General features: G+C 37.8%; 1 protein-coding gene across 1 annotated transcript; it reads right to left on the reverse strand.

Moving 5' to 3' along the window:
* Nucleotides 1-3,334: 3,334 nt before the first annotated feature.
* LOC136258113 (caspase-3-like) lies at nt 3,335-10,288 on the reverse strand. The gene is made up of 2 exons (XM_066051411.1): nt 9,337-10,288; nt 3,335-4,800 (listed from the first exon to the last, which is right to left on the reverse strand). The coding sequence occupies exons 1-2, from the start codon at nt 9,386-9,388 to the stop codon at nt 3,449-3,451; spliced, it is 1,404 nt and encodes a 467-aa protein (XP_065907483.1). The 5' UTR covers nt 9,389-10,288; the 3' UTR covers nt 3,335-3,448.
* Nucleotides 10,289-12,570: the final 2,282 nt, after the last annotated feature.

The raw sequence follows: 12,570 nt of genomic DNA on the forward strand, positions 1-12,570 counted from the left end.
TTTGGAGAGTTCAGCTACAAAGAAACCATTCTGTAAAGAGCTCAGCTGCAAACAAATCACCTGTACACAAGGCCGGAGGAGACAGTCCGGTTGGTCAGGCCTGAGCCGGACCAATAATCTGGAGTTGAACCGACTAGCTGACCAGCTCGAACTACATTACTCTCATGCAATCTTTGGACGATCACACTTACGTACATGTAGCTACGTACATTTTACAGATGTTATTGAAAATGCATGACACGAGTAGTTACCTAGTTTCTCAGCCTAACTAAAGCACAGAACTACACGTATAGTACCTCCAATTACCTTACAGTACAGCATAGCATTCGTATCGTTCGTACAGAAATGATTGTGGGTTCTACGTACAGTATCACGTATGCTGACAGTTGGCATTTATCACGTGTAAGGCAGGTGCCTTCTTTGATTCTAAACAAGCACACTTATATCACAATTCAATCTTCATAAAATAATCAGTAGCATTCCTTGGCTTGTCTCTCTTGGCTTCTTTTACTGGGCGAAGGGCTGGCAGTGACAAACCCGGCAGATGACTCATTCCGTGGCAAGAAGCTGTACACCCATACATTACATGGTGGCCATCTGGATGAGATGTTGAGTAGAAATCACTCCTCTTCAACTACCCACTTGTCCTGTCGAGATACTGAGCAAACTCTCAGTCTCACCCACATCACGCCATTTTCGAATACTGATTGGTCTCGTGACTGTCCACCAGTATATTTACGTGATGATCCGTTCACTTCATACAAACTAGTATAGTAGTATACTGTATTTTTGTAGCTGTGTAGCTTTTTATTGTAGCTGTGTGAATTCACTGTATAGTAATTATATCCTAGCTATTAAAGGGGGCTATGCTGCACGGGTTCCCTGTGAAATTTTGGGGGAAAGTTGCAAGTTGCTAGCTAGTTTTACTTTAAAATTTAGCATCAATTTTAAATTTTAAGGCATTTTCAAGCCTTTAAATAGCAAAAATTCTGCAGCTCCTGGGGGTTGCACCCCCGACCCCCCTTGAACTTCTAATTGCTAGCTATAACTAAATGAACCATACAGCAAGTTTCACTGATGCTGTGTCCCCTGTATGTCAGGTCTACAATTATACATAGTATAGAAAGTCTGAAGAACAACAGATAGGCTTGAGCATATTTATATAGCTAGCTAGCAGTGAAATATCACTAAAATTGCATATCTGAGCATCTAATTTTCAAAAATTTCCTGTGGGGGCATGACCCCAGACCCCCCTAGAATGCTCATGCTTCGAACTTCGCAGAGTGTGCTTTGCACACTGTGCAACAGCTCCTCTCTCATTGGCATGTATTTAGTAGCAATTTCAACATTATAGTCAATGGCCTGACCAACTCAATCTTCCCTCCTCCGGCTCTGGTATAGAATTCAGCTACAAACAAATCAACCTGTAGAAAGATCAGTTGGAAAAGTTACCTTGTAGAGAGTTCAGTTACAAAGAAACCATTCTGTAAAGAGCTCAGCTGCAAACAAATCACCTATATACAGAATTCAGCTACAAACAAATCACCCTGTAGAGACATCAGCTTGAACAAGTTACCTTGTAGAGAGTTCAGCTACAAAGAAACCATTCTGTAAAGAGCTCATCTACAAACAAATCACCTATATACAGAATTCAGCTACAAACAAATCACCCTGTAGAGAGATCAGCTTGAACAAGTTACCTTGTAGAGAGTTCAGTTACAAAGAAACCATTCTGTAAAGAGCTCAGCTGCAAACAAATCACCTGTATGAATTCTGTATATAGGTGATTTGTTTGTAGCTGAATTCTGTATATAGTATATACAGAATTCAGCTACAAACAATCACCCTGTAGAGAGATCAGCTAGAAGAAGTTATCTTGTAGATAGTTCAGCTACAAACAAATCAAAAACAATTAATGATTGGAACTCTTTACCGGTAGATCTTATTGAAGTTGTAGATGCTGAGCACACCAGCAGGGCTGACTGCTCAGTAATAATAATAATCATAATCATAATCACCCTGTAGAGAGATCAGCTAGAAGAAGTTACCTTGTAGAGAGTTCAGCTACAAAGAAACCATCATGTAGAGAGTTCAGCTGCAAACAAATCACCTGTAGAGAGTTCAGCTACAAACAAATCTCCCTGTAGAGAGATCAGCTAACTAGAAGAAGTTTCCTTGTAGAGAGTTCAGCTACAAACAAATCACCCTGTAGAAAGATCAGCTAGAAGAAGTCACCTTGTAGAAAGTTCAGTTACAAAGAAACCACCATGTGTAGAGTTCAGCTATAAACTAGTGACCTTGTAGAGACATCAGCTAGAAGAAGTTACCTTATAGAGAGTTCAGTTACAAAGAAACCACCATGTAGAGAATTCAGTTACAAACTATAGTGACCCTGTAGAGACATCAGCTAGAAGAAGTTACCTTGTAGAGAGTTCAGCTACAAAGAAACCATTCTGTAAAGAGCTCAGCTGCAAATAAATCGCCTATACAGAATTCAGCTACAAACACATCACCCTGTAGAGAGATCAGCTAGAAGAAGTTATCTTGTAGATAGTTCAGCTACAAACAAATCACCCTGTAGAGAGATCAGCTAGAAGATGTTACCTTGTAGATAGTTCAGCTACAAACAAATCACCCTGTAGAAAGATCAGCTAGAAGGAGTTACGTTGTAGAGAGTTCAGTTACAAAGAAACCATCATGTAGAGAATTCAGCTAAAAACAAATCACCCTGTAGAAAGATCAGATAGAAGAAGTTACCTTGTAGAGAGTTCAGTTACAAAGAAACCACCATGGAGAGTCCTGTAATAAATATATGTATTATATATATAATTTGTACATTTACTGATAAAATATATATTTAAAGTACATCTGCTTCATCTTTTCTTCTTCCTGTGGTAAAGAAAAAAAGATAGGTTAAAAAAGTCCTAAAGCCGGCCATAGGCTGGCTTTGGGGTATACAAATACAAAAAGAAGTGAAATCTAATCCAAAACAGCCAAACTGTAAAAAAACAGTGCGGCCCTCAAAAAGGCTATGGTGAAAAAAGATGTGAAATCCAAGGTAGCGGCCAAGAAATGGCTGTGATGGTAGGTTAATGGTAAAAAAATTTTAATAACGACATTTTAGATGAATTTGGTGCCGCTTGGTCTTGGCACAAAATTCACCTGAATTGTCGTTATTAAAATTTTTACCATTAACTTACCATCACAGCCATTTCTTGGCCGCCACCTTGGATTTCACATCTTTTTTCACCATAGCCTTTTTGAGGGCTGCACTGTTTTTTTACAGCTTGGCTGTTTTGGATTAGATATATAGCTACAAGATGAAAATTAAAAATTCAAGTACTGTACAACAAGTATTTATACATACTTAACATACTGTATATTTGACAGTTATAAAGAATAATGTAGTTGTGAATCTTTTACAAAGTGTACCAACAAGTGTATACTGTTAATCCTTATCTGTAAAGAACCATACTTGTTTACGAAGCTGATTTACTGGTGCAGGGCATTGTTTACGGAATTGTTCAGTGTAAACATCTGACACTTTCCTGTTGACCATGGTTAACATGGTGAGAAGATCTTGCTGTAAAGCATTGTCCTTTAGAACTTCACACAATTTGGAGATATACCAGGAACCATTTTGAGGACTTCTCCATGACACAGTGCCTGGAGGAGTGGCATAACCAAACAAGAAATCAGCTTCACTTGGTAGGGAATGATGTAGAGCATTATGTTTATCCATACCATCTTTCTCAACAGGTACCCCTTCATCTACACGATCTCCACGACAAGATTGAATGAAGAACAATTTTGGTTTATCTGTCAGTGTTGGGCAGTGCGTCCCTTTAAAAAGAGTGACAATTTCATTGATGCACACAGACTCACCGTCAGTACCATATATACCATCAAGGTGGCCATGACTGAGGATGCAACACACAAAACTGTCATAATTCTCATGACTCCGTAGGGAAATCATCATGAGATGACGAATGAGTTCTGAAGCAGTTAGATTTCTCAAGATTAGTACTTCATATTGGAGCCACTTCCAAGTGACACAAAGGTTCTCTTCATCAATTTGTGAACCCAGACGGCTTGGCAATGCTTTATAGGCAGAATTATTGGTAAAATATTCAATATTGTTGACAATGACAGCAATACCATGTGGGGTCTTCTTCATTGAGTACCTCTCTGCTACTGGACCAAATGGAACAAGCACTTGAGCATTTTCTTTCAAGGCCTTAATTTGTGCAACATTTTGTCTAATAACTTCCTCATACTCACATATCTGTTGCTGCATCCTCTCCTTTTCACTGTTGGTGTCAGCCTTTGCCTCATGTAACTGTTGCTTGTACTGTCGCATGAGCTGGTCTCTGTTTTGTAGTTGCATCTGACGCTGTTGCAATAATCTCTCCTTCTGTTCTAGCTCCCTCCTGTATTGTAGTTCTCTCTCCTGAAACTCCTCCGATCTGTTTCGTGACCCTCTCATCAACTCATGATTTTCCTGTGGATGCTCTGCTTGCCCTTGGTTAGGAATAGTTGGATGTGGATTATCATCATCAAATGTTGGATTTAAGTGATTATCATTGTCTACAACATGTGGATATTTCTTCACCACATATTTATGTGTTGTTGAGTTATAATGGTTCGCAGCATTTTCTTCCTCTACATTTTGTGTCACATTTTCCACATAATCATGTAACTGATATTGCAAATTCTCATTTCTAGTAAAAAAGGTGCTATTTGCATCAAGAGCAGTAGCAGTAGTAGTAGTAGTTGTAGTAGCAGAAGCTGATTGCTGCACTATTGTACAAAATGTTGCATATAATTATTAAGCGGGGAAGGTATGTCTCCTAATCATAATCTACATACCTACTATAATATACTTATACAACATCCTAAAGTCAAATTATAGTAGTGTGAGGGCATACGAGTGCTTTGCCAGATGTTATGCACCAGGGCCTCAAGCTTGAGGGTAGATTGCAAAGCATCTTGCAAACTATACCAGTGACTGTGTTATAACTACTGTGTACCACACTTGCATTGGAGAATCAAACATGCAGCACTGCATATATACACAATATATGATGCAAACTGAAGCACTAAACAAATTAATTTTTTCATTAGGAATAGAAAAACCCATAAAATGATAGGGCTGGAGTAGATCAACAATATACCTACATCAATCCACAAATCTTTATTTAGACTAATTTTGATAAAGTTAAGCAGGGTCACAACATGGATTTGTGCATGGGTGTAACCACAATGTACTCCAGCAATTCCTTCTGGTTTCAATGGTTTAAATTTTAAATTTGTATAGCTATTATATTAAGTATACACATTTTTCCCAAACTATTTATGGATTATATAGCTTGCTACAAAGAGTATATTAGATTGTTAGACACTTTATCATAATTATTCTTGTAATCTGTAATTAGACCTATAAAGACTATTGACACCCTGATTTGTAAATGCTTACAGTATATATGGGTTTACCAAGAAAGTGTGACCATAATTGTGACCCAGTCTGGGAAAACCGGGCTTATCGCCTATTTTAAAGTGTCGAGAAATGCCGGTTTTAAGTATTTAGTGTGTTGTAGCTCACCAATGGTTGAAGCTATGTGTACCAAATTTTCACACGTTTCACACCAATTCCTTACCTTCCAGAGCATCCACTGTGCAAGTAGCCAACAACTAAGTTTCCCACCATTTTAGATAGCTTTAAAACCGAGGTTGACTGTATCAGGTGAGCTGTAAAATGGGTGGGAGGTGGGGGGCCCTGGAAGGCGGGCAAGATGGTGTTCAAAAATTGAATAGGAAGGCATAGGGATGAATTAGGCCACGTTTTGGGCCATTGAGGTCTCAAAATTGGCTAAAATGAAAGGAAATTCACAGCAGAGGTACTTATTCAACACCACAGAGCTGTACAGCCACATACAGTCATCCCCAGGCTGACCAGAGCTCCATTAAGGCCCCACACCGCACGTATGGATCGCCACTGGACTTGGGAAAAACAGCCAGCAAAACCAGACCACTCAAATCTAGCTGATTTTTATGTGGAATTACATAGTTTATTCATGTAGTTTTGTGTCCTGGGTGAAAAATCGAATCTGCTGACATGGGCAATAAGACCGGTTTTCTCAGACTGGGTCACAATTATGCAATTTGAAAAAGTTGTGAATTACAGGTCCACCATTTTTGTAGCAGAAAAAATATTGTTTTAGCCAGAGGAGGTTGGTCATCCGTCATAGCTCTATGACATATTGCTAAGTGTGATGCACAACCAATTTGAACCAAAAATGGAACTTGAAATTGACATTGTTAATATGAATTTCCTCTTTGCTAGAGGTATGTATATTGTAGCATTGGCTAGGATAGCTACACAAAGTGTTGGGTGGCTGAAAGGGCTTTGGAAACTGTAATTTATCAATATAAATTCAATACAATACTTTCTATTGATACTGAGGTTTGGATTGAACTTTTCTTTGAAATCATGAGATGTTTGAAGACAAGTGACCAACCTCTACGCAGCAATGGTTTAAGGGAGTTTTTATCATGCTCCAGTCTCCAGCTACTCTGCTTTGATCACTTGTACATTTCAGAAACGCTATATGGGAGACTCCGCGGGTTTGCCATTAAACGACTTAGTGGGCTGAGTACTGAGCTAATATATGGTCCATGGATGTACTAAAGTTTAGATAATGACAAACAAAATAGCTAATGGAGGACTCTCAATGGTTTGTTCAAGGCTTTGTTTGATAAACTATGATCTGATGTATAGGATTCATGATAATCTCAATTGATTGCAGTAGCTAAGGGAAATCCCAGACTGTATAAAGAAGGTCACCTTGAGAGCTAGAGTTCCTTAGTTATAGTAAGTCCGCCTCAATTTTCATTGCATCATTCTAACACCTCCTCCTCAGATGTTATACTTTGAAGAAGCTAGTTTGGAGTGTCTTACTGTTTTAGAAAATGGTCTGCCAGCAGTGAAAAATACATTGTATATGCCTCGTGTCATTGCTAGTAACGGTGTCGAACACATGGGGAAGGCTAATTTACTCTCCTCTCAAGGCTTAGTCACTAAAATGGCACTTTTATTGGTGATGCATACTGCTGTCAACAAGAATTGCATCAGTTTAAGTAAGAGAAACTTGTGAAAAATTAGCGACAGTAGCTACTGTAAGGTTGTATCGTGCTTGGTGTACCGGCCAAGACGCTTGACTAGACGCCAGAGTATCCTCGCAACTATTCAAGGCAAGTCTATAAAATGAAGGAGAATCAATGGATTGGTGTAACCGTGCCTCGTATAAATGAAGTGAAAGTGGAGGAAGACAGCTAGCAAACTGATTACTGTATAATGGTGCTGGCTTGGCGTGTCGCACAGCAATGCAGCCCATTTTCTAGGAAAGTAAGACATCAATACCTGCCTTATTGCTCCAGTTAACCCTCCGGCACCAGAATAGGGTGGTGAAGAACATGCTGGTTTGGTTGTGCTATTGTTTTGTTGACAATATTTCAGCAGTTAACAATAAATTGTTGTGTGTGGCCAACTAATTAACTAACGTGGTTAGCCACGAGTCTTTTAGTACTAAGAAACTTGTGGTAGAGTCTCTTCGTGATAAGAAACTTCTATTTTTAACAAACCTCAAAGCATTGCTAACATACTATTTTCTAATAAAGATTATATACTCTTAATTAGTGTATAGATTTTCTGGAAGAATGTCACAATGCACAAATTTCAAAATTATGTCGCTGTCATAGCAACAGCCTTCCGCTATTTTGAGTGGGGTCAATAACAATAATTACGATTGTGCTAAGTTGAATTACGATGATGAAAACAGCTTGAAAAAAGTGGTATTATTGAGCAACAGGCTATGGAAGCCTTCAAGGTTGTAGATTAGTGTTTCTGGTTAGATATAGGTAGTTATCAGAATTGAATAGGTGCAAATTGTTGACAAATGTGACCGTCTCAGCAAATAACCCAACTTGTTCGCACAAGCATGTAAATTGAGAAAATCAAAATTTAAAAATAATTCATAAAATTACGCATGCTACAAAGAAAAATATGTAGCTTTAACAGTATGGGTGTCACGTGCATTTGTTTATGATGCGGTAAACGTAACCAAGATCATCATCGTTTCTTCTACCAAACCGCTTTCATATCCATATGTGCAAGTGTCTACTGGGCTAACACTATACCTTGGCTGATGTGTTGATCCATGGTGAACATTTTAAACCAAATTCCAATGTTGTAGACTAATCCAAACGGAAGTTATGGCTGCGAATGTAAGTGCCTGTAGTTTATTTTCAGTGTAGTTGCTGTATAAATCGATGATCTTACTCTTCCTACTGTCTAGTGCTATAATTTCAAAACTACACACTACAGAAGGCTGAAACTTTGGTAATCCATTCCTCGGACACTGCAGATAATGGTGAGTGAATAAAATTTATTATTTTAATTGTGCGAATAAGTCGGGTTTTTGCTGAGACGGTCACAAATATAATCACCTTATTTGCCAGTACAAGGATAGCATTTTTATCTGATAGTCATTACTGCTGTGTTAATGAAAGTGACAGCAATAGCGGCTGACCATCCAGGTGCTGTTTAACATCACCTTATTGGCAAACAAGGCAATTACTGTTGTTAATGCTTCGCATCTGTTCAACTCTGATAACCACCTGGGTCTAACCAGAAACACTAATTTGCAACCTTGAAGGCTTCCATAGCCCGTTGTTCAAAAATATCACCTTTTCAAGATGTTTTCATTATCCTATTTCAGCATAGCACAATCGTGATTATTGTTAGTGGCCTCCATTCAAAATGGCAGAAGGCTGTTGCTATGACAGTGATGTAATTTTGGAATGTGTCTATTGTTTCTTTAGTGGGTAGCTAGATGTCCTGTCATGTCAAATGTAGTGGCCTGATTTAAAAAAAATTGGTCAGAATAAGCATTGCCTGGATTCTTCAAAATGAACTTGTATGATGTGTATAATTTACTGCCATAAATGTACTGCCATAAATGTACTGCCATAAATTTACTGCCATAAATTTACTGCCATAAATGACCACTTAACAAAAACTGGTCATTTTGCAAAATTTTATTTTGCTATAAAAATGTATTGAAATAAACTGTTTAAAAGTATGCATGCTACATAAAAAGTTTACTCACATTTCAATCGCTTTGATATGTACTGAAACAAAGCATAAATTAATAAAACCTATACACCACCAGATTCTCCTGTTCATTAGGAGTAAACAAATTTTTGTTTTGTGTTCGTACAGCATACGGTACGTGAGTTATGAGTGCTTATTTACCATGCAGTAGACTTAAAGCTTACCGTTGTCATTTAATTGTTGAAATGGCCTTTTTCTTTGTCTACACGGGGACATACAGGGAAAACACTATACCTTGATCGATGTCCCATGTAATGGTGAATAGACTGAGCTAAACCCCATCTTTGTAGCTTGTTTCAGTCGTGAGTTATGGTCAATTAAATAAGCGCCTTTCTTTTTTTACTGTATTGTTACTGTACACATTGTGTTTATTCCGTTCCAACTGTCTATCGCTATAACTCCAAGAGTATTCATCACAAAACACTATAGATAACAGAGAAGCAATAAAAGGGAATTTAAGGAATGTGCAAAAACTACTGGTTTTCACTTGGCGGGTCACAAATAAAGAAATTTTCAATATTGAAATTATTATTATTATTGTTGTTTAAATTTTCAATGGAACAACATCACATATAAAACACAGTGTAGCTAGAAGCAAAATGCAAAATAAAAGTACTAAGGTGGTGTACATTTGAAAAGAGATTGCTGCTACATCTGTATCAGCATCCAGTGTAAATCAGAACACTAGCAGCTCTGTGGATCGATCGACTTGGCATGGTGAGCGCACCCCCCACCAAATGATACAAAGCTCCTCACTATTGGATATTCACTGTGCTGAAGTGTATACCGAGCTCAAATGGAATTAACTGTAACATCATGCTGTAACAGAATTCCCTCGTGGGTGGCGGCATAGATAATATGTGACCATCTCAGCGAAAACCCATCTAGTTCACACAACTTCCGAATTTCTTTTTATTTTCTCAGCATTATCTGCATAGTCCAAGGAATGGTTCATTAAAATTTCAGTTGATTATGGCAAGTAGTTTTGGAATTAGTGCTAGAAAGTAGGAAAAGCAAGGAAATTGATTTGTACAGTGACTATGCTGAAAATAAACTACAGACGCTGCCATAACTTCTGTTTGGATTAGTCTACAAGCTGGGATATGGCTTACAGTGTTCACCATGGACTGACAGATCAGCCAAGGCAACGTTTTAGCTCTGTAATCACTTGGGAATAGGCATATGAAGGCGGTTTTATTGACGATTTTGTTTACGTCTACCACATCGTAAACAAATGCACGTGACATGCAAACCATTGGGACTACAGAAATGAAACAAAGATTTGTGAACTCCAGGCGAATAAAAGTTTCTTGAGTAATTGCTCAATTAAAACTTACATAAAATTTTCTTTGTAAAACACATAATTTCACAAATTTTTAAATTTTTGTTTTCTCAATACGCATGCTTGTGTGAACTAGATGGGTTTTCGCTGAGACAGTCACATATTGTTATTGTAAAAAAAAATTGTGTTTTAATTTTTTTCATGAATACTAAAATGACAAAATTTTCCTAATTTATGGTGCTCTAAAGTGCTCCAGCGTTGAAACCGGGTCGGGTCATCCGGGTCAACCAGGTCACATTTTCTCCGGGTCATCCAGGTCCGACCCGGTTTACAAATTATCCAGGTTTGACCCGGATTGGATCATGTGAGAAACGAAATTGTTCGTTTGATGATGCGGAAACTTATAAACGCTATTGCGTAGCTCTTTTGTGAGCCATGCCCACTTATCGCGTTACAAACATACATTCAGCCACACCCATTTATTAGTAAGTGCAGTGTGTAGCACGAAACTGTGTCTGTTGGCTGTCTGCAAGCTTACATGGAGCCACGCCCACTAATCGATTATTGTAAGAGTTGTATATAGTCAAGTCTTGCGCAGGATAAGCACTTTTGTGAACCACACCCACTTAAATATATTGGGAAATTGTAATACTGGGTATGCACGAAGCCATACCCAATTGCTGTCTGTAAACTCGCAGTAGCTATGTGGAACCAAAACCCACTGACTGATTTTAAATTTTAGACTATGGTATGCATAGTATGCTTTGAAGTTTTGTCGTTAATGAGGTATTTAAAATCCAATAGATACCCATGGTAGGTATCTAAACTGGTTAGATACCCGTGACAAAATTATTTGTCACGTGTGCCACATGTTTTGCTGGATTCCAGTCACTACAGCCATCAGAAATCATTGCTATAGTGCGAAGAAAACATCGCTGGATAATAGAGATGATTGTATTCATCTAGGAAGCCTACCAGTGAGTTGTTTTAACACTAGTTCGATCGGGAATCCTCCATTATTGATAGTGACCAGAGCCGTACGAGCCATAGTCTAAATTGGTTATCGCCCAATTTAGTTTGAAGCGTACTACCTATGGCTATGCAATTTACATAATTCATCATTCTATTCATGATGTAATAAGAAATAAAATGATACCTAGGATTTTACCCAAAGCATGAGGCTAAAACTTGCTGTGTAAGAAACTTTTCACTTAATAAACACGCAAATTCTTTACATACTTTTATAAAATGATCCACAGCTCGATGGTGGGTGCTCCTATCAACTTGCGATTAGTTTCATATGATTCACTGTTAATTAACCTTTTAAGGACCACAGAAATCTATACAGTGCTTACCCTGAAAACCCACAAGTTTTATGAAAATTACGCATTTTATTATTTGACAAGTTTGTAGTGTTTACAAAACTCCAGGAAGTAATAAAATCTATTACAAATTATAGTGCTAAAATTGCCTATCAATAACAAGCAGCACTATATCTAACTTTGAAGTGTGTAGAATGTACCATTTTTGAGTAAGAGGGTGATCATTCATGAATGGTGACAATCTTTCTTCTTCATAATGCAGTTCTTTTAAAATTGCTTGTCCATCTCTATATATAGTGCTACATCACATGATCTTGTAAACCAAAATATTCATCTCTAATTAAGGAATGCTATGAAAGTCGAATTATTAAAATCGGTTAATCAGAGAGGAAGATACTAGGTGCTTTATACAAGGTTAGTTTTGTTTATTCTCTTTATTACAAGGCTATTTCTAACTGGCTTAGTTTCAAGATAACATTTTATCATTGTACATCAACAGAATCGCCTAATAATGGCAAACAAAATGGTCTTTATTTAAAGCCCATGGCTTCTACTACTGCAAAGATATAGCTCTTTTTTACTGCCTATTCAATTGGACGTACTTGTACAACGCTGGTCCCTAAAGGGTTTAAACAATGAATTAGGCCATATAAGACTCACCTAATCACACCCACAATTGAAGTTGAAAACATGGCAAGAGGATTGAATCATGGAAAAAACAGATTGTTGTTGTTCATTGCTTCATAACAAGTTATCCCATTATGCATCATGCAAAATAGGCTCAGTTTCAGCTT

Source organism: Dysidea avara, chromosome 6 (assembly GCF_963678975.1).
Source record: "Dysidea avara chromosome 6, odDysAvar1.4, whole genome shotgun sequence".
Taxonomy (NCBI): Eukaryota; Metazoa; Porifera; class Demospongiae; order Dictyoceratida; family Dysideidae; genus Dysidea; species Dysidea avara.

Bases quoted from the DNA above. Each gene is read 5' to 3' on its own strand.
- LOC136258113 (XM_066051411.1), bottom strand. From the start codon at position 9,388: ATGTCCCCGTGTAGACAAAGAAAAAGGCCATTTCAACAATTAAATGAC. The intron at 4,801-9,336 runs GTAAGCTTTAAG...TTTGTACAATAG, and splicing joins TCAACAATTAAATGACAACG to TGCAGCAATCAGCTTCTGCT.